At 42.5% G+C, this 22,182-nt stretch overlaps 1 protein-coding gene across 1 annotated transcript in view; it reads right to left on the reverse strand.

The window, feature by feature from the left end:
* The window catches only part of GAS6 (growth arrest specific 6), a 43,174-nt gene that overhangs the window by 12,246 nt on the left and 8,746 nt on the right, over positions 1 to 22,182 (reverse strand). The window contains exons 3-10 of the mRNA XM_054187688.1: positions 15,315 to 15,339; positions 14,456 to 14,518; positions 9,401 to 9,523; positions 7,771 to 7,890; positions 6,144 to 6,269; positions 4,870 to 4,991; positions 3,770 to 3,888; positions 3,183 to 3,372 (exon numbers count right to left, since the gene is read on the reverse strand). Coding sequence (XP_054043663.1) covers positions 3,183 to 3,372; positions 3,770 to 3,888; positions 4,870 to 4,991; positions 6,144 to 6,269; positions 7,771 to 7,890; positions 9,401 to 9,523; positions 14,456 to 14,518; positions 15,315 to 15,339 — 888 coding nt within the window. The remainder of the gene's footprint in view (positions 1 to 3,182; positions 3,373 to 3,769; positions 3,889 to 4,869; positions 4,992 to 6,143; positions 6,270 to 7,770; positions 7,891 to 9,400; positions 9,524 to 14,455; positions 14,519 to 15,314; positions 15,340 to 22,182) is intronic.

The following is a 22,182-nucleotide window of genomic DNA, read 5'->3' on the forward strand; positions in this document are numbered from 1 at the left end:
GAGCTACGGCCATCGACCTGCTCCATGCAAGCACTCCTGTGCCAGCCCTGCGTGATGCTCTCTACCCGGCTCATGCCGTACTGTGTCCCTGGCAGCTGCCTGGCCCTGCTCAGCCCACGCTCAGGGCACCACTGATGGCTGCGGGGACACCTCTGCCCCCACTTTGGCATGGCTCCTGTCCACCTGCACCGCACAGGGCACGTGCTGCTGTCACAGCACCCACAGCTCTGCCTCCGCTGTCCCAAAGAGCCTTGGGGAAGACTTTCCAGGGGATTTATACAACCTCTAAAAAAAAACCACACAAAGAGTGTGTTGCTGCAGCAACCCAACCAGACAATTTGTTGGTTATGATGGTACCTGGGGATAAGAGCCCTGACACTGCTGGCTAACAGGAGAACAATAATTCTTGCCTAAAAACTATACTTTGATACTTACTTTTATCATACTGACTTCTCTCCCTGCAGAAAGCAAACACAGCCTTTGTTTACCCCCTAATTCCTATGCGTTTGAGCATTTTTGTATTACTTAAAGAAAGTACATTTCAGCTATCTCCCCCAAAACTAACATGGGAAAGTTTGTAATTACTTCATAATGAGGTCTGGAACTTAACAAGTATGTTACGCTCCTGTATTAAATGGTTTAACTTGGTAATGACTGCTTTTTGTGATTCCCAAGTCACCCCAGTGGCATCAACTCTGCTTTTCACGTCTTCTGTCATCATCCTCCCTGTGCAGGCAATTACAATCATAGAATCATTTAGGTTGGATAAGACCTTTAAGATCATTGAGTCCAGTTGTTAACCTAGCACTGCCAAGTCCACCATCAAACCATGTCCCTCAGCAGCACATCTACATGTCTTTTAAATATCTCCAGGGATGGTGACTCAACCACTTCCCCAGGCAGCCTGTTCCAATGTTTGATAACCCTTTCAGTGAAGAAATTTTTCCTAATATCCAATCTAAACCTCCCCTGGAGCAACTTGAGGCCATTTCCTCTTGTCCTATCGCTTGTTACTCGGGAGAAGAGACCGACCCCCACCTGGCTACAACCTCCTTTCAGGTAGTTGTAGAGAGCAATAAGGTCTGCCCTCAGCCTCCTTTTCTCCAGGCTAAACCATGCCAGTTGCCTCAGCCGCTTCTCACAGGACCCTTCACCAGCTCAAGACCCTTCACCAGCCTTGTTGCCCTTCTTTGGACCCGCTCCAGCACCTCAATGTCTTTCTTGTAGTGAGGGGGCGAAAATGAACAGAAGAGTCAATGTGCAGGCTCATCAGTGCCAGGTACAGGGGGGCGATTGCTCCATTAGGCCTGCTGGCCACACTATTTCTAATACAAGCCAGGATGCTATTTGCCTTCTTGGCCACCTGGGCACACGGCTGGCTCATATTCAGATGGCAGTTGACCAACACCCCCAGGTCCTTTTCCACCAGGCAGCTCTCCAGCCACTCCTCCCCAAGCCTGTAGCATTGCATGGGGTTGTGGTGACCCAAGTGCAGGACCTGGCACTTGGCCTTGCTGAACCTCATACCATTGGCCTCGGCCCATCGATCCAGCCTGTCCAGATCCCTCTGCAGAGCCTTTCTACCTTCAAGCAGCTTGACACTCCCACCCAACTTGGTGTCATCTGCAAACTTACTGAGAGTGCACTCAATCTCCTCGTCCACATCATTGATAAAGATGTGAAACAGAACTGGCCCAATACTGAGCCCTGGGAAACACCACTTGCGACCAGCCACCAACTGGATTTAACTCCATTCACGACCACTCTTTGGGCCTGTGTCTCCAGCCAGTTTTTTACCCAGCGAAGAGTACTCCCATCCAGCCATAGGCAGTTTCTCTAGGAGAATGCTGTGGGAAGTAGTGTCAAAGGCTTTACTAAAATCTAGGTAGACAACATCCACAGCCTTTCCCTCATCTACTAAGCAGATCACCTTGTCATAGAAGGTGATCAGGTTAGTCAAGCATATTTCTTGGCATGTTACAAATTAGCAGAACAAATCTTACAACAAATTTAGTAATTTAGGTTATTCCTACCTGTAAAGATACAGCATGTCATACATTTTATCTACAGCTTTGCTGAACCTCTACAGCTCTCCATTTGGAATCTAGAATTGTTTCAGTGACAGTAAAAGAACTGAACTAAACATCACCTTAACTACTGGAAACATTACCAAATGTCAATAGTTGCCAGTGAATGCACTCAAGGACTTCTTTATTTATTCATTAGAAACAAAATTTTTCCACCTTGCTTTTTCTTTAATGAATAATTCTGAAATTTTTACACTAAAAAATTTAAACCAGAAAATTATTCACAGTTACCAATATATATGCGAGTTAGCTGAGAACTTCCCGCCCACTCCCCAAGAGACACATCAACTTAAAAGTCAAAAGATCTAATTAAGTAAGATAAAATGAATATAAATTGCTAATCTAGTGTAGATCATACTACGGGATGCTTTTCCTAATCCTGTCACAAGTAGCAACACCCATAACGCTTCCTGAACCACCAAAAGATGTTCTGAGAGAGCATCAAGAACATGAAGCTTTACAAGCTCCAAGATGCAGCGCATCATCTTGTGAGATTGCTGGGATTATATTATTAGTAAGCAGAGATCCACTTAATTTCTAATAGACTCCAATATCTTTACAAGGGAAATGGAATATTTTTTATATAAACAAGCCTGAGGAGTTTAAAAAAGCATCAGAGATGCTACAGACAATGAGCCCTGTGACTAAACAAACAGATGAATAAACAAAAACAACCACATACACCATACATCAAACAAACCACCCTTGTAAACTTCATTAAGAGAACAGCTCCTGAGTTCCTTCCCTCTTAACTCTCTTCCAGCCCTCACCCAGAAGGCATCTTCTCGAACTAACATAAAGTCATACTAGCACTGCTGCATCCCAGAGGCAGTGTGTCTGCTCTAGTCAGACTAGTGTTGTACAAATTATTGACCCATCCTAGTTTACAATGGATAAAAAGTATAATTCAATTTCTGAGGAAACATACCCTATTCTCACCTTAGGATATATAAGGTACTGGCTTGCATTGAACGGATAGGTTGGAAAAGCATCTTCTCAAAAACACAAAGAATACACAAAGTCCAGCTGCACTTGACAGAGCCCACCAGGAGCAAGCCAAGACAGGGTAAGATCCCAGCAGTGGCCTGGACTCACCGTTTGCCACATGCCGTGGTTGATGAGCGGTCCGCTGCTGGTCACGCGGCCTATCCCGTTGTATTTCAGCTGCAGCTCTAGCCGTCCTTTGCGCAAAGCCAAGACTACCCATGTGCTGTCTTGACGGCCTCCAGCAAAGAAAAGGATACCTTCAGGATCAAAGGTTCTAAAGTCGAACTCGGCCACAAGTCTGACCGCACAGGTGCCAAGAAATAAATTAGTTATGCAGAGTTCAAAAACCACAGAGTACTTTCCCTACAGATAGCATCAATTCTAGCAGTTACAAAGCTCCGTTAAAACATACTAGCTTTTAATGCACTCCTTAAAGACTTAAACTGTGAAGACGGATTTTAAAATAGCGTCAAGAGTAAAGAACACATTATTGGACTTCAGTAATTATCTTAGGAGCTCTGCGGTCAAGGCTGCCTTCCTCTATTACTGGTTTGGATAATGTTTCATGTTAGAGGACTCCATAATCCAAACAAATAAAGATGATCGTAGGAATAGTTGTTATTGTAATGACTTAACTCCATTGCATGCATTGAAGCCAGACAACGCCTTCAACTATAATTCTGAATAGTCCTCACCTCGTCAGTTGTTTCCTTTTGAAGCGCAGCCTGATAACAGGAGTGCCACTGAACATCCTCCCCAGGTACAAGGATTTAATACTTTTTCCAACAGCAAAAGGCACACATGGAATTATGTTCTATAATCAAAACACATTTTTGAGTGCTTATTCTCCTCACGCAGCAGAAAGAGAATGAGAAAGCATGCCTCCTCTTCTTTTCTCATAGAATCACAGAATGGTTTAGGTTGGAAGGGACCTTAAAGATCATCTTGTTTCAATCCCCTGCCATGGGGTTGCTCCCACTAGACCAGAGCCCCATCCAGCCTGGCCTTGAACACTTCCAGGGATGGGGCATCCACAACCTCCCTGGGCAACCTGTTCCACTGCCTCACCACCCTCATGGTGAAAAATTTCTTCCTAATATCTAACCTAAGTCTCGCCTTTTTCAGTCCTCCTGTAGTTGCTATACATATGGCAGGCCGTGGCACTTTAATGTTTACACTCTCAAACTACAGTTGTTTTGGTACTGAGAACATTTCCTCTTTCCTTCCCTCCTCCCTCCTATCCGCCTTGGAGGAATGTTTTCCTGTTGCAAAATGAACTCATGCTCATAAGGTATTCTGCTGCAACGTTGCGCCTGCAAGAAAAGATGTGCTAAGAACTTGCTGTTGGCTGTTTTCTGCAGAGGCAGCAAGTGCCACTGAAACTCATCCACCTCAAAAGCCTGGAGGATGAAAGTGTGCAAGTGCTGGTCCGTAACCTACACCATATGCCCTGAGACCTTCACTCTGGGGTCCATCTCAGAAAAGCTTGTGCAGCCAGAGGTAACACACAGCCAAACAGAGGGCTGGCAGGGCTATCACTGGCATGCTCTTTTTGGAATGGGGACAGGAGGAGCGTGAGAACAGAGACTCTGAATGAACTTCCTCCCAAAAAGGCTAACGAGACCCTTCTTTTCAGGAGAGCTACTGTCCCCAGCTCACATGGCCTTGCCAATATGATTCCCTCCTGCTGGTCGCTTGGCTCAAATGGCTTTGGTCCAGGGCTTCATCAGTTATTCTTAATTGCAATGTAAAGTAAAGGTCTGTTTAGCAGTTACGGAAACAAAGACTAACATACCTCACAGGTATTCATGTCCCGGGAAAGTTTCACTCCCCCTCTGCCATCGCAATGACAGGTATAACTCCCTGGCGAGTTGACACAGGTCTGTTCACAGAGTTTTTCTTCACATTCATTTATATCTACACAAAACCAGCAGAGGAGAGAGGAGAAAACAGCAATTGAGTTTGTTCAAACGTGAATCATCTGGGGGAAAAAAAAAACGTTATCAGTGCTGTTTTGTAGCACCTTTCATTTGAGCGTGCCCAAGCGCTCCGCAGCCAGTACTTACCCTATGCCACATCTTTACAGGAGGGAAGAGTTAGAATTAGCATCTGCACAAACGTATTTTTCACAGACAGATTCCAGCTGCCCAGAGATACACAGCGAGTCAGTGGGAAGGCTGGAAGCAGAGCTCAGCTCATTTGTCTGCTGGTTCCAAGCCCTGGGCTTTAACTTCTAGACAAGACTTCCTCCCTTCAGGCCCCTTCTGCTACGCCTGTGCTGACTGCCTCCCGCTCCTTCAACTCAGGGACTGCTCGCTTCATTGCTACTCAGCAGCTGGATCCTCAACAGACAAGTAAAAGCTGAGTTTCTCATTCATTATTTTCTTTTCTTTTTTTGTAACCTTCAGCTTGTTTTTATCCGCTTCGCAAACAAATGGAGGAAGGCAAATCACAACGGCCCACAGGGATCTCTTCAGGCAGAGATAAACACTTAGAGCCCAGTAGGGCTGGTTGGCGTGTGATTCAAGTCATTACGTTAACAGACAAAAGGCAGGGAACAATGCTAGTTTTGGAATACTTTCAAAACTTACTCTGTTGAGAAAGCTTGCAGGCAGTGTAGCCAGCAGAACCGTGCATGGTTCCAATGCATATTAAGCTCCTAGTTCAGAGTAATACCCCAAGACAGGTTTTGAAAGAATAACAGCTACTGCTCTGTAACTTTTCTTGTCCTACAAAGAGAGACAGCAACATGCACAGATGCTTCTGAGCTTCCACCAGATCTTGTACTTGTAAGAAATTCAAGAAGTCTCAGTACTCTGGCTCGCACAGCTTCACTCAAGTCATCGAAGATGACAGCAAACTAGATGAACTCAAAGATGAGCACAAACTGCAAACTCACTGACAACTACGGAAAGGGAAGAGAAGTCCAGTGTGTGAGCAAGATTTAAAAAAAAAAAAAAGAAAAAAAAAAAGAAAGGGCTTTTACCGAAGCCTGAAATTAAACTTCTGGGTTTTTATAGCTGTAAATCGTGTAATAAATGCTAACATGATGTTATTTCATGAGCTTACCCTGACAAGTCTTTCTCACGTTGTCGTACTTGTAGCCTGCATCGCAAACACATTCATATGAGCTTATTAAATTTTTACAATGAGCTTCTCCACAGATGTCTCTTGATGCTGTGCATTCATCTATGTCTGCAAGACAAGCAATTAAACAACATTCCTTCAGATGAGTATAATCATTTGACTTCACTGTTTGCACACTGGAGCGGGCTCAGGGTCAAATGATCCCTCTATTATTTTTGGTAACTGAAAAAACTGTGTCTTTAAGAATCTACCTTTAGGGTTAGCTGTGAGAAGTGACTTCAGGCTTTCAAAACCAGTTGTTGTTTCTTTCTTTAAGCCATTAACCACTATTGCAAAAAACAATGCAAAGTGAGCCAGGAGAAGAACTGTAAAACAAAATAGCTCCTACAAAACCAAAAAACCCCACTCCCTTCTGGGGGCTGAAACTGGGTTAAAAAGCAGCAACAAGGAAAAACAGTGTGATTTTTAACAAAACACAGAAGGAACACACAGCCTGTGGAGCATCACAGATTTCTGTTCTCCTTCCTCAGACAAGCAAACTACCCTTTTTCACGCCTATGCTTATACGCTACATTCACAGTGCTCTGGTAGCACGTTATACAAATATACGTACATACAAAAACAAATTTAACTGTGAGCCCCCTCACCGTCCACCCGTCCATGCCAACTGGCACCAGAGGAAAGGCACCATTCAAAAGGGAAGTTGGCTCTTCTAAGCAGCTGCTCCCATTAGAAAGGAATACCGTGTAATCTATATAGTCATCGCTTTAAACAGTGGAAGTGACACAGAAATAAAATCCTGCTCTTTGTCTTTTTGCGGGCAGCATTAATATGTTGTTCAGATCAGGTATGCAAACCGTTTAGAACTATGTTGTCACATCGATCTGTAAGAGGTACATACACACACTTGCCTGGTTTTTCATGAGATACACATAATTTTAACAGCCACCCGTGATCATTAATGAGTCTGTGTCTCAGCACGCAGTTTCTTAACACTTTTAAAACCTTAGTTGCTTAAGTTTTGGTTATGTAAATTCATTCCACTCTTTCAATCAGATACTTCAGATCCTCATCTCTCTTCTCAGATGCTATGTAAAACAGCTGCCAACCTTCACTACGGCCTTTCTACAGCTATTAATATTCGGTTGCAGTGAACTTATCCATCTGTATCTATCTGAATTCATTAGCTGCTGCACATATCCAAATTCAGAAAAACAACTTAAAATAAGAAACACACAAAAGAAAAACAAACGGCTCATACACTACGACACCGTGAGCCTGGAAAGAATGGTAACAACGCATCTGGCCAGCCCTTCCTCTTCTCAATGTCAGGGTATCAGGACTGATCAGCTAAACCAATTTAGCACAATCCAAGCCACAAATCCTCTGTGAATCACGCCTGGCTGACGATACTGGAGAGCAGCACGGTGTGAGTGCTGGCCGGAGCACCCAGTACAGCCCCAGCAGAGCGCAGCTGACAGGAGCCACCAGCACGTCTCTGCTGGGCTAGGGAGTAGACCAGGGCTGCTCGGTGCCTCCCGTCTCTCAAATACAGTCACAAGTCACTAAGCATCCGCTGAAGCAAACGGAGAGACCCAGCAAAGCTTACCTTCGCATGTTTTGCTGTCTTTAAGAGCGAAACCACTGTAGCAGGAGCAGCGGTAGCTGCCTAGCTTGTTGAGGCAGAGCTGGTTACAGCCGCCGTTCTGCGCTCCGCATTCATCAATATCTGCGTCAAAAGAAAGTGTTACAGTCAGCTTTCCACCTCCGTAAATAGTCCGGAGAGTGAGAGTGGGACAGGAGCTGGGAAGGAGAAAGACCAAACAAGAAACTCTATTACAGCTGCAACACTATGATTACAAAAAGTACAAAGATTTCATTCAAACACAAGTACATTAGCTCAAGTTCATTAAATAAAAAAAAAGGACAGAGAAGGAACTGTAACTATCTCCTTCGCAGCTCTGAGAATGCAGAAGAGTACCTTTAGTCACTGTGCAGGTGAAGTTTGTTTGCAGAAGCAAACTAACTAACATATTTTGTATCACAACTAACTTCTAAAATTATACTATGACCAGTAAGTTCAGGATGAAAGCTTTAAATAAAACAAGAACAATATGTCCTCACTACTACAGAACTCACGAGAACACAAAAAGTTTTAAGTTCACAGCTATTGAGCACTGAGAGATAAACGGTGCTCCGCTGAAGTTAGCAGCAAAAGCCTATTAAATTCAGTAGAGCCTGGATTTCACCCCTGATGTGCCCTACCTGCTCATTATGTCCTGCTTGTTTATACGGGACTCTAGAGCTAGCTGACGGGTAGAACAGCATATTTCACGGCAGTTTATAAGAAAAAGAGGGGATATGCTTCAGACTGATCAGTTGCTGAGCTCTCAAAGCTGACTGTATACTGATCAGACAACTGTCTCAAATGCTTAAATAAGCTGCTTGTGTGTGATCCTATAATCTCCCCACAATATTTACATCAGAAGAACATACATCAGGCTTTGGATCTCCTGCTGTCTTGGTTGCCACAATTCTGGACTGGCTGAATGAGATTTCTGGCAATTACTTAGTATTGGCAGGCAGAAAAGAAGTGGCCCTGACAGGAAGCCTTGCAGGCAGAATTAAAAAAGACATCAGAAAACATGAGGAGGGAAGATAACTTCACTATTTCACAAAGGAATTTAGAAAGCCCCCTTGGGGCCTGGAACTTCTTGAACAAATAATTTCTGCCTGAGTATTGTCTTTGGAGTTGGTGGAAATACACAGTGGGGTGGAAGTGGAATAAGGTCCTACTAGCAGGGAGCCTTTAACAGACTAATTTAATCAGCTGGTGCATCATCAGAGTCAGACCCCAGCTTGCCTGCCGAACGTCACTGGCTCTGCAGTCGGTGGTCTGTCACATCAGGGTTCACGGCAGCAGTTTGAGGCAGGTCTGCTTGAAAAGCCACCACAGCTCTGTTTCTGCTGCCCCTTTCAGAGAGGTGGGGCAGGAGCTTGGAGTGTAACTTTTTTGATTATCTTGCCAAGACCAAGCTGCGATCCATTAAAGTCACATAAAGAACATTGATGTGAAAGAGTTACCTGATTCTGAGAAGGGTACAACATGCATGGTGTGTAGTCCAAGTTCAGTTTTGTGACTTTTGAATTGTGCAGCGTAGTACCACTGACCGTTTGAGGATCTAGCAAAACCCGGTATATCTTTGTTACAGGTATGAAAGCTAATGAAACCCAATTACCTTTTTCACACGTTTTTCCCTGCCAGCCATGCTTGCATTCACAATAGAAGTCCCCCTTGAGATCTTCACATTTGACGGTCCCTTCTTTGTGACAAGGATCAGGAGAACACTGGTTTGGCAAATCTGATTTATGTAAGGAATAAAAAAACCAAAACAAAACAGAACAACATGCTGAAGTCACTGACAACCAGGTGTTTCACTCTTGTTAAATGTCAAGAAGCTTAAACAGTAATGAGGAATCACTATCAGAAATACTCACACCTGGTAAAACTGGAAGCTAATTCTTAGTGCTCACATGCCAAATAAGCTGCCTCCAGAATTTTGCAGAGCACATGCAGTGGAATTAATTTCATTGCAAAAGGGAGTAAGATCCACCCCCGTATCTGAAGGGCACTTCCTGAAATAAACAACTCCAAGTAGCTCATTGTAAAGACAGTTAATTCTATTCTCCCTAATTCTGAAGAAAATAGAAAGCAGGTGGCAACTAAAGTACTCAAGGAAGAATGGGTACTCTTTTCAATTACTTTTGCTAGATCAACTGAGGACTAACAACCAGGAGGAACAACCAGGGCTAATAGATTCATTGCTAGCAAACGTTTATATCTGAAATTCTGGTCAGAACCTGTACAACTTAGGCTTTTCTATTACAAAGAATAAAAACAAAAAAGAAATACCAATGTGTTAACAGCATAACAGTAGCCAAGCACTAATACAGTTTACAGACAGCACAACGTTCCTATGGGGCCAACTGAACTACCTGACGATTGAAGTTAGATGCACCCAGTGTTGCAGTTTATTCAGATTACCATGCAGTATTAATTTCCTATTTCTTTACATTTATCGCATTGTACAATATAAAAGTTTTCACCACTCCTTTCTCTGTAGGGTATTTAATTGAGCTTTAGACATAAGGACTGTCTAGTGCAAGTACAAAAACTATGACAAACATACATGTCCACTATGCATATATTTATAATAAAGATTCCACTGTTGTTCTGAAGAGGACTAACAAATGCCAGAAATCAGCAGATGATTGGCAATGACTGTCATTAAATATATTGGGCTGAATCAAGCAGGACAAAACAGATGAAGCGAAGAAAGGAGCTCTATAAAAGGTCACAAAGGATCGCATATCTCCACATATCGCAATGGAGCCAAAACATATTGGTTCCAGGCAGTGTCTCACTTTCCTCCTCTGTAACCAGGACAGCTTCAGCCTCTAGCTAGGGCTATGCCGTTGAGAAGATAAGCATTTATCTTGATCCTCAGCAAGGCGTTCCATCGTGGACAAGGGAGGACAGAGCCAGAGGGCAGATAAGGAAAGGAGTGTGACTTGGCCAAAGAAACGCTGATTTTCACTATTTCACCTTGATTCTCAGAAGCTAGTGAATGGGAAAACTCTACAGGAAAAGCATGGGTACGCAATCGAGAGTCTCACAGAAATAACCGTCCACTCACTGCAAACAAGGCCTAATTATCTTTCTCCCTCACCACTCCAGCTCTGCAGAGATGGGGCAAAGCCACAGCCGAGGTAGAAGCCAGGCCAAATGAAAGAAAAGACAGCCACACAGGCTGTCTGAACATCCACCTGCCAGAATACCTCCCGATAAATCACTGCCGAGTCGACACACTGCGGGAGGTGGAGGAGTTGAGGAAGGAGAGGCCAGGTTAAAGCAGAGAAGAGCCACAACAGAGCAGCTCTGATCAGCATGTTTCCTTTCGTGGGCAGGCCAGAATTTGGATACAGTAAACAGAATCGTTTAGGTATAGTAAGCCAAGTCTGGTTTTTTGAAGCTGCACAAACTAAGCCTCTCAGACCTGACAACGTTTTCAAAGTCACTTGATGATAAGCAAAACAAGTCAACAGGGTAATGCATGACTTATCTGGTGTATCCTCAAGCTTGATTCTTTCCTTCAAAAGGGATTCTGATGTGCCTTGCAGAGCCACATGGAAATAACACTGCCCAGCAGAATACCATCCTATCACAACCCCTGGTAAATGGCAGGAACAACCACAAACATTTCCATCACGCCAACACTGTACCGATAGCTTGCTCCTCTTATCATGAGAGTCTGAAAACACGAGACACAGCTTTATAATCTCCTGGTGGCCTCACAGCTGTGTAATTCTGCCAACTTCATAGAAGGTGCTCCTGATTTAAACCATTGCAAGACAATGCAATGCAAGCTTTTGATTCCATTCATTTACATGACAGATTTTAGTAAAGGTATTAAAAGTAAGGAAGAGCGTGACCTTTTTGTGTGCTTTGAGCTATGTCTGATAGCACATATATGGCTCATAAATGCAGACAGAGAACAGAACTACCAGTTCCATTTCTGAAGTTGGTATGGAAACAAGACTTTACCTTGTACACTGACTGCTGCTTCCAGTTCATTATACCATGAATTTATTTTTTGATATTCACAAACCAGTGCAAATTAAAAATACACTGGGAAAATTCTAGGTTCTGAAGATTATGATACTCACTATTAAAAAGCAGACGCGACCTAACAAAAATCCCATTGTGTTTTTTAAGGCTACATGCAACTTTGTTCCAAGCAAATCCTGTACAGCTTTCCAAACTCCTAGAGAACCAAACCCCTGATTCCTAGCTGACCTATAGTATCTTTTTTGGAAAAAGAACCAGATCTGCAGACAAAAGTACAGGTATCTATCTATGTGTAAGGCAAACATCTATCTGCAAAGCAATTGTCTTAAATTCTCATTGCAGCCAGTGGAGATCTAGTGAGTACAATAAACGGAGTGCATAGAGTGATTCAGTTCTCCCCAGAGCAGACGCAGTTTGGGCAGTGGAACCCTCTAGAACCATGGAGTGCAGATTAACTGTGATGGGAATACTGCTCGTGTAGGCACCTGTGCTGGAAACACCTGCATCCACCTCTCTGAATCCGGAGCTGAATCCTACCTGTAACCATCATCTAAAGATCTTATGAAATAAAGAATCTTCAAGTACCCTGCTAAGCTGTCTAATCACCGTCACAGTTAAAATTTGTACCTTATTTCTAGTACAAACTAGCCTAGTTAATCACCCTCCAGCCCTTAGGTTGTGCAATGTCTTTGTATGCCAGATTAAAAGAGCCTTCCACTACCTTGTTCTGAGAGGAGAAAGACTGCTAAGAAACAAAATTTAAATGTGTCTTGCAGGCACAACCCCACAGAGCTACATAGTCTTTTGGCAGCATCTGTGAAAAATTGAGAGGCACACTGAAATTGGCCAAGCACAAAGCCTGTCATTCTTCCAAGCGCGTTTCAGGCTCCTTCTCCGTTACATCTCCTGTGAATTGACAATGGCTAGCCAAAACTCAGCCATTTAAAAATACTTTAATATTTTAATGGGGGAAAATATTATCATTTGTTTTCCATACCACTGCATCTGCAATGGGCAAAAATCCCTATAAACAATTATTCAGCTTTTATTTTTTCAGATTTTTTCATCACTATCCTTTAGACTTGCATTTCTAAAACACTATTAGCTGTTTGGAACAAGCATTCCCAGTTGACTCCTATTTCAGCAGGAACTCCTGCCTCTTTGCATGCCACACACATGAGCAAAAGGAAGCCTTCAGCCTCAGGTCCCACCATGAACTAGCTGGCATACCGCAGCCAATGTGGGCACCACAGCTCCCAGTTCAGAGGACTCTCACATCGGCAAGTGATACCGCTCCATTGTATCAGGGCAGGTCCTTGAGGTCCCAAGTCATATGAGGAGAGGCTGAGGGAGCTGGACATGTTTAGCTTGGAGAAGAGGAGGCTGAGGGGAGATCTCATTGCCCTCTACAACTACCTGAAAGGAGGTTGGAGAGAGGTGGGTGTTGGCCTCTTCTCCCAAGTAAATAATGACCGGACCAGAGGAAATGGTCTAAAGCTGCGGCAGGGGAGGTTTAGATTAGATATTAGGAAGAATTACTTTACTGAAAGAGTGGTCAGGCACTGGAACAGCCTGCTCAGGGAGGTGGTTGAGTCACCATCCCTAGAGGTGTTTAAGAAACGTCTAGATTTGGCACTTCAGGGCATGGTCTGAAGGGCACAGATTGTAGGTTGTTGGTTTTGGGGGTTTTTTTTGTGTGTGTGTATGGTTGGACTCGATGATCTCAAAGGTCCTTTCCAACCATGAAGATTCTATGATTCTATGATTCTATACCAGTTATTAACCTTGGCATTCACTCTTCAAAAAAGGTTGCTGTAACGCAGTTTATAAACGTGAAAGCTCGACTACATTCAGTGCTTTGGTAGCACTGGTACGAACACACGACTAATCAAACTTGATCACAGTAAGAGACTGAACCACAGGGGTAAAAATGAAAATAAATATACATACATGTGATTTTCTCCCCATTTGAATTGATCTGCTCCCAGAACATATTTAGAATTTTTATGCAGCCTTATATCTCTAGCACTGCTAAGATTCAAGGAGGAACTGGAAAGGTATTAGAAGAGTTCATTAAATTCTGATCTCTAGTGTTAGTGATGAACAAACAGCCCTTCCCCTTCTACACAGGTATCAGTTTGACTTCCAAATTGATTTGAATTTTTAAAGGTTGCAATACTTAAAGCACAGTCACACGATGCGTGAAACTGATCTGCTTGGGTAAAGTTGTCAGAAGCCCGACACAAGCCTGGGTTTGACTTCAAGCTTTTTGTAACGTTCCTGAACAGGGGTGAGCCAAAGTTAGCATTCAAGAAAAAAGAAAATGAAAGGCCAAGCATAGCGTACAACTTTCTGGTAAATCCTATTTCTTGTCCCTCTTGCTTCTCAGATTATTCAGACCTTGGGAAACTGGTGGGAAGGAAACGTCTTGCATCAAAAAATACCAAAGCACTGAAAGATGACAGCGAGGTGGCAATAGGTTATAAAAGGGAAAAGGTCTTGTTTTGCTACTCAGATAGGACAAGCGATATGGAGCCTCAAGCCTAGAGAATAGGAAGCCCAGTACTAAAATAATAACAAAAAGTGGAGATGGCTGAGCTGGTTCCTCTCCTTCAGGTAACATGAGAGAACATGTAACTACAATAGACAAAACAAAAATGCTTACTATGAACGCATGTAAGGAAATCTGGACTTCTTGTATACGGTGACCCATATTTCTGAATACAAGCTGAAGAACAGAAAATGAAATTGTCATTATTATAATGATGATATGGCAGCTGTTCAAAGCAAGTAAATGATACCTATCCTGCTGATATATTAAGCAAGGATTTGGAGGGTGGATGCAAAATCTATGCAATATTATAATCTACCAGATGCCTTAAAATTCTTCAGTTCATTAAAATTTTTTAGCTCTGATGTACAGTAGAGTTATAAACCATCCAAAGAGGATGATCACTTAACCAGATGCTACTATGATTCTAAAAGCATGTCAGTAACTACTCAAATTTAACCTACTAAATCTCTTTAAAAAAAATCTAAAAAGCACATGGAGTTTTCTCAGACTGTTGGCATTTGCGATATTAAGTACTACATATTAAACACAAATAGAAAACAATATGATACCATGACTATGATACAGTCAATAGAATAAGACAGTGGTTCAATCAGTGGAGGCACTTTTTTTTAAAAATAAGATTAGTTAATAGCTAAGTTAATTAAAAAGGGAAAAAGGTAGAAGACTTCAAATTATTTACTAATGATGCAAGCTACAGATATAAATGCAACAATATTTAACATGCGGAAAACATATAAAGGATCTCTGCAGGCAAATCTATACGCAACTAAAAAACACACCTCAAAATCACATAAGGACCGTACAGTCTATCTTAAAAGTTAGAAATGCATGTTTACTGCAATCAGATTTCCATCACTTTCCTTAGCAGAGACTTCAGCTGTGACAAGCTCCAGTGTCAGGCACCACATACCAGCACTGCCACAAAGGGAAAGTAAAAGCTGCAACTCACCCAAGTATTTCGGGTAAAAATACTCCTGTAGGAGGGAAAAAAAAAAAAAGGCAAAGATTTATTGAACAATATTTGCTTCTATTTTCATGCTATTTAAGAGCTGCTGTTAGCTTGGTGGTCTTGCACGCAGTTGTTTAACAAGGTCTAAACATCAACATCAGTTTTAAACTGAAAGAGGGGAGATTTAGATTAGATATTAGGAAGAAATTCTTTCCTGTGGGGGTGGTGAGACACTGGCACAGGTTGCCCAGGGAATTTGTGGCTGCCCCATCCCTGGAAGTGTTCAAGGCCAGGCTGGATGGGGCTTTGAGCAGCCTGGTCTAGTGGGAGGTGTCCCTGCCCATGGCAGGGGGTTGGAACTAGATGGTCTTTAAGGTCCCTTCCAACCTGAACCATTCTGTGACTCTATATGATCCTCATTTCTTCTTATTCAGAGCCAGAAGCAGCACAGTATCATACATGGATTTTGACTTTAGAAAAGGAAAGAAACAGTAGCTCCAGTCTGAAGGTATTTTTTGATGACAGCTGACCTGGTAAGTGGCAGTGGATGAGCGTGAAGCCACTTACCCAAGAGGTAAAGGTGCTGATGGTGGCATGAGGTAGGGGAAGGAAGAGAAATCTAGGGACAAAACCCCAGAGGGAAAGTACAGAAATATTTAGTCACCCAGTGCCTCCTCAAAGGCCTTCTGCTGATGTAGGACACAGGCAGCACCCTAACACCATAAGCACTAAAATGGTACCTTTTCATCTTACAGTGAGCACCCTACAACTTACAGCAGCATCCATTGCCATACCACCCACTCCATCACATCATGGAGACTGCCCACTCAAAGAAGTGAAGGCTGAAAGTTTGCAAGTGAGGGGAAAATTGACTTTCATTGACCTAAAACTGGACTGCAAAAGGCATTCCCACTCCTCTCACAGTGCACAACCACGTGTTACTGTTCCCTACCGTGCATCAACAAAGTGTAGGCATGCGGCAAGAGCAGCACTTTGCTGATGTGATGTGGATCTAAGCTTGCATGTCAGAAAAATATTCAGCCTGGTGAGGCCTTGCCAGTCACATAATTGCTTGCAGCAACACAGAGAAACAGCAGGAAAATACAGATTGGCATAAGCTGATCATTAAACCACGTTCTTAAAAAAATACAAAAATTCATGGCCAGGAAAAAGCATTTCTTTCCAACTTCACTTCATACTGGATTTCATAATGTGTAAGTCACTAGTTCAAGTGCTGTTAAAATTGTAGTTAGGGTGTGCAATGAGGGAAAACTTGTGGATTGTATCAGTGCCTTTTTTTTTTTGTTAAAATAAACTATTTCTCAGCTAATTATGAAAGCATATGCATAGTGTAATTCTTTTTCACGCAGCATAAGCAACTTTCGTATAACACTATCTGCAGTGAGATTGGGACAGTAAATATCTATTCTACAAAATTAATTTGGTCTATCTTCGTGCAGGATTTGAAACTGTTCTATTTTCTCCTCTTATTACAGATGTTTGGATAAGCTCATGCATATGTACAGACATGTGAATACAACAGAGACAGGCACACACCGTGATTCAATTTGACCTGGACTGTCTAATGCAACCAATTGGTTGACAAGGTCATATAAACTAAAAGTTTTGCATTGCTGTCATCCTCCAGAAAAATCAATCGCTTCTGGCAAATAAGCTCCAGTTACTGAAATGCACCATGTAAATATTCAGTCTAAATCACAAGAGCATCAATAAGGAAGCAGAAGTAGCTTACACTTACTCTAATTTCCAGTTCTGACCTGAGGGTAACAGGTTTGGTATCTTTTGAGGTTGAACAACTCTTTGGGTTAACAAACTGAGTGTGGAGCTCAGAATTCACTCTCTCCCTCTTTCTTTTTTTTTTTTTAAGGTTTAGTTTTGGAAAAGATAAGCCAAAAACACACAGTCAAAATAAAACTAAATCTAAACAGTCTAAGTATTCAGATGAGTGTCCAGCTGTGCTATAACCACAAACTGAACTTCCGCCAGCACTTGAGAAAAAGATAACGGCATGTGATGAAATATTCCAAACATCTTTTTCATTATGTCCCCTTTATTCAATATACGTCACAAGAATGTGCAGATGTGTTTAACCACTAACAGGATAATTTAGACACTGGCAAGAACAACTTTTTCTGCACTCATAGGACAAGAAATAGGAGATTTCATATTCATGGCCACGAGCCTAATTACTCCAAATCAGTGATGGCAAAGGCATAAAACTTAATTTTCTCCTTGACCTCTGATGAATGAGTTGAATGCCAGAAAAGTTGTCTAGAGTTTACTTTTGAATGAAAGATTAAAGCAACTAGTTATTTTCATTCCACAAATAACCTTCCAAACGCAAAATGACTGTATATTGATTCAATGCCAGTTGAAAAGCAGAAGAGTGAAACTCCAAGACACTGTATCACCACAAGCTCCATTTCACAAGGTACACAACAGAGGTAAGTGATTTTAACGAAGGCTAATAATAGAAATTTAACCCTTCTTTCCCTTTTTTCCTCATTTACTTATGTTATACAAAACTACCTGCTGATCAGTAGCACCTCTCCAGGTCTAGAGGACCTGATGATAATACCATTCTAAAACAAAGCAACGCCATCACAGGTTCTAACATTACTCATTCTTGTATGATTAACTTTTCATTTTTGTCCGTAATCAATTTTCCTTACAACAGGCTTCTGGAAATACAGTGACGATGTATTTCCATTCAGCCAAAAGATTAATCAAAAATGAAGGACAAATGATCTTCCACCTTGAGTAAAGGAACTTGCTCTAAGTGAAAGTAGCAGTCCCTTTTCAAAAAACACTGATGAGAAGTTTTCCCAGTTAAAAATTCAAGTTTTGCCTAAGCTGTAGAGAAAAATAGCCAGACATGCATTATTTCTTGTGTGTGAGCGCTCAACTCTACAACCCCTTTCCAATCTTCTGTGCTGTACTGAGTCTTAATGACCCACAGATGTCAGGGAAGATGAAAACCCTAGACAGGGTCAGGTCCCTGTTGAAAGTCTGAGACTCATCTTCCCTCCACCAGAAGTCTTCAGTTGTATTTTCAGGATCCAATAAAAATGCCAAGGGAAGTGCTTTGAGGCTTGCTAACAAGGAGTTAGCAAAGATTCCCTGTTACTACTTTGCTGATTTGTCAACTAGTCACCTTCAATTTCAGGCTCACCAAACACCTCACCATCCACAAAGCCACTCGGTACCCACAGGATCAAAATTCAGGAGGTTATTTAACTGTGACCACTGTGGTTGCAAAACTCAGCACAGAATTATAGTAAGTGTTAAATTTTCAGCTTGGACTCCAGTAAAAGAAGTCAACAATTGAATGCTGTCAGCCTTTCCCCTTTGGATTTGCTTTCCTAATTACTGCTGAAAATAAAAGCAGGAGCAATGGGCTTTTTAAAACAAAAAGCTATAAACAAATGCATATTGGACATAAACATCCTTTGGATAATCTGTTGTACAGACACTGACCTCACGAAGCTTTCTAACCCATCTGTCCAGTAGTCATGTCCCAGTGCATGCAAAAGGAAGACAACACCTTGCCAGAAGCACCAGCCTCCACAAGGGACCAACCTTCACAAACGTAGTTCCAACAGTTCCAACCTCTGTGCCTGCTCCTACCAAGAAAATCTTAATGTATTTGCACCCCTGTTTCTTGTGACCCAACACGCTTTCTGTCTGACTGATTCCCACATATGAAGCAGTACGACTGGGACGCCAGAAGCTTCAATTGTCAAGGGCCTGGCATCAGGACACCCACAGCCTGCAGACTGCATGAGTATGAGTTACACACCACATGTCACGTGCCACCAGAAGTACAGCTCAGCAGAGATCTCAGGTAAAGTGGGAGAAATAGGAGAGGCTGGGAAATGCCTCACATCTGCAACTCTCCGACCTTTCAGTGAAGTGGAAAGTACGGCATGAGGCCAATCCCTCCAGCTCAGTTCCAGAGACCTTTCCCTTGCTGTCCAGGAGACAGAGCCGTGCTTTAACAGAAAAGATTTAAGCTCTACAGCCCTCACCCCGTCCACACGAACACATGTACATGCTAGAAGCAAGTCCTTCGATGCATTAAACACAATTATTGGTTTCCACAACAGTAGTGCAAGACCTAGGAGTCCATGCTTTTATTTTAGGGTAGAGTGACACCAAATACTTTTTCACGGGGCTAAGAAGTTCCTCTCCCACCTACATCCAGAGCTTATTCCTACCCTTATAACACAGGCACTATAACACTTAGTGTGGGTATACAACATGAAAAGAGAGCATACATTTAAAACTGTCCTCAAAAAACCAACACCAATAAACTCCCCCCCCCCCCCCCCAAACTCTAGGTTGTTCATTTTTATACTTGTTTTTATTTCCAAATGTTAATGGTTGCAGTGAAATAGTTAAGAACAGTGGAGCCACCCCCACAATACCCTGCATTGAAACAACCCAGGAGAAGGTAAGAATTCATAGCAGGGCTGTGGAGTGGAAGGGGCAGGAGTACCTATGCCAGCTTCCCTGCCAAAGGAAACCTACAATGTGACTGGGGTCACCATCTATTTTCTACTCTAGGGCCAAACTCTCCCTTAATGGTAAAATCCAGAAGTTAGTGAAATTATACTGGGTATGCATTAGTCCTGCTGCATGTTTAGAGAAGATAGAGGAACACCAAATCAGAACAGGCGTTAACATGAGTCACTGTATAAAAATATCCCTTCTGAAAAAATAACAATGACCCCATCTACACCAGGAAAATGTTCTCGCTGTTGCTAAAAGTCATTGGCAGCACTGGAAATCTCAGCCAAAAGGGCCTGCCAACTGCTTCTGTTTGTTTCGCTGGAGTACTAGGTCAGGTAAGCCTGATCAGCACCGAGTCTACTCAAAATCAGGTTTGAGCTGTAGTGGCAGCAGATAAATACAGTTTATCATCTGATAGGTTTAGTAGTTTATCCTCCTTACAGAAGGACTGTTCATGGTCCTGGGCAACTGGCCACCGTTGGCCCTGCCTGAGCAGGGGGTTTGGACCAGATGACCTCCAGAGATACCTACCAACCTCAACCACCCTGTGATACTGCGATTCTGTGACTGCAGCACTGCTAACACTGGAGGATCTCTCAGACTTGTATTAGCAATGGTAATGTCTAAAATGCACTTTCTTAGTTACCTAGTTACCTCTTAGAGAACAGCAACAGATCCCACATAATGCCCTTTTTCTCATTTCCATATAATGACTCTCCCTTTTCCTCTTTCCTTCAGGACAGAATGTTTGCCTTGGGCATGGCCTGACCTCCTCGTTTATAAATGTTCCATGTTTCCACACTGCAGGCCTGCACTGTCCTTGCAAAGAAATGGCCACTCCCAGCCATAATTGGCTATAACTTAGTGTTTGACAGTTGTTAACTGTTATAACCTGAGAATGCAAATCTCATTAATGCGTTTTTTAAACGCATTTATGAGTTTTTTAAACTCTCTCTGCATTTTTTAAAACTCAGCCCTAGGCTTTTGAGGCATAGCAAATCTCATGCTGAATGTTTAGGCCTTCCTCCCATACAACATAATTAAACAGTCCTGCAATTCAGAATTTTAAATATGTAGAACCTATAGTTACAGAAGTTATGCTCAAATCAATGCCATGTTGCTTGCACAAACTTTCCTTCTCATTGTGAGGAAGCCTAAATTCAGCCAGGTTAGTTTGCTTCCTATTTAGGTTTGGGGAGATCTGCATTCTCCATGCAAGGGGCAAAGAGAAGTTCTCTCCACAATTTGGCAAGTGAGGCTTTAGAGAAGCAAGCAGGCCATGTTACAGTCCAAAAGCAGCCTCCAAGTCTCATCTCCTGACACCAAAGTTACAGCTGCTTAGGGCAGCTTTTAGATTTTGTGTCCATTTGCCAAGTATTCACTTCCCACTGTCCCAGCTATTCTGGTGCACAGAGACTGTGACTGCCCCTTCCACCAAGTTGTTGATCTTTCCCAACAAGAAGCATTCAAGACCACATGCTCCAGTATCACACATTTCACAGAGACTCGGCATCTCTGCAGAATCCAGAAGTCTGGAAACAAAAACCACCTACTGTCATAGCTTCCCTTGCCCTTTTCTGAGGGGCAGGACTATTTCCCAACAGCTTACTGAGGTGCCACTTCAGCAAAAGATGTTGCTCTGCAATGAGGAAGAACCCACCAATGATTAGAATGCACAATAACAGTAAAAGAAGTCATGAAAGGAAAGAAAAGAAGAAGAAAAAAAAAAGTTCCTGTATGTCACAGCCAAGCAAAACACAGATACTTCACATTTGTGAAGATGCAGGGGGCACACAGAGATGATTTCTGTATGCAGCCTGAGGCAGGGATTGGACAGTAATGGTGTGAAATGGATGTAACTGGTGCCAAGCGCCAAATATTCCAACAAAAATAACTTTTAGAGTGATTCCAGTCAGTTGGTTGCATGTGCTTTTAAGTCATTCTTGACACAACCCAATCAGGAATGCCTCGAGGTTTCCTCCACTGCTTCAGGATTGAAAGGCTACTTTCCCTCCAGCTGTATTAATGTGCAGCTGGAAAAGAGGATCCCAATTTGATAACACATCTTCACTCATTGTTGCTTGTCTGAATCCTTACTTGTTGCAATAGTCACGATATTTGTACGTGTGGTTAAACTAACACTCACTGAGAAACTTCAGTCAAATTAAGCAAAGCGGGATCTGACAAAACACCTAGCATAAATGAAAGGTTGTCTTCCTTCAACATCCTATATTATACCATTACTCTGCAATTATTTAAGCCATATTTAAAATAGAACAGATGATATATCCCATCCAACATGATTTAAATGTTTATGATCTCTCTTACAGGCTCT

The sequence above is a fragment of the Rissa tridactyla genome, chromosome 1 (assembly GCF_028500815.1).
Source record: "Rissa tridactyla isolate bRisTri1 chromosome 1, bRisTri1.patW.cur.20221130, whole genome shotgun sequence".
Taxonomy (NCBI): Eukaryota; Metazoa; Chordata; class Aves; order Charadriiformes; family Laridae; genus Rissa; species Rissa tridactyla.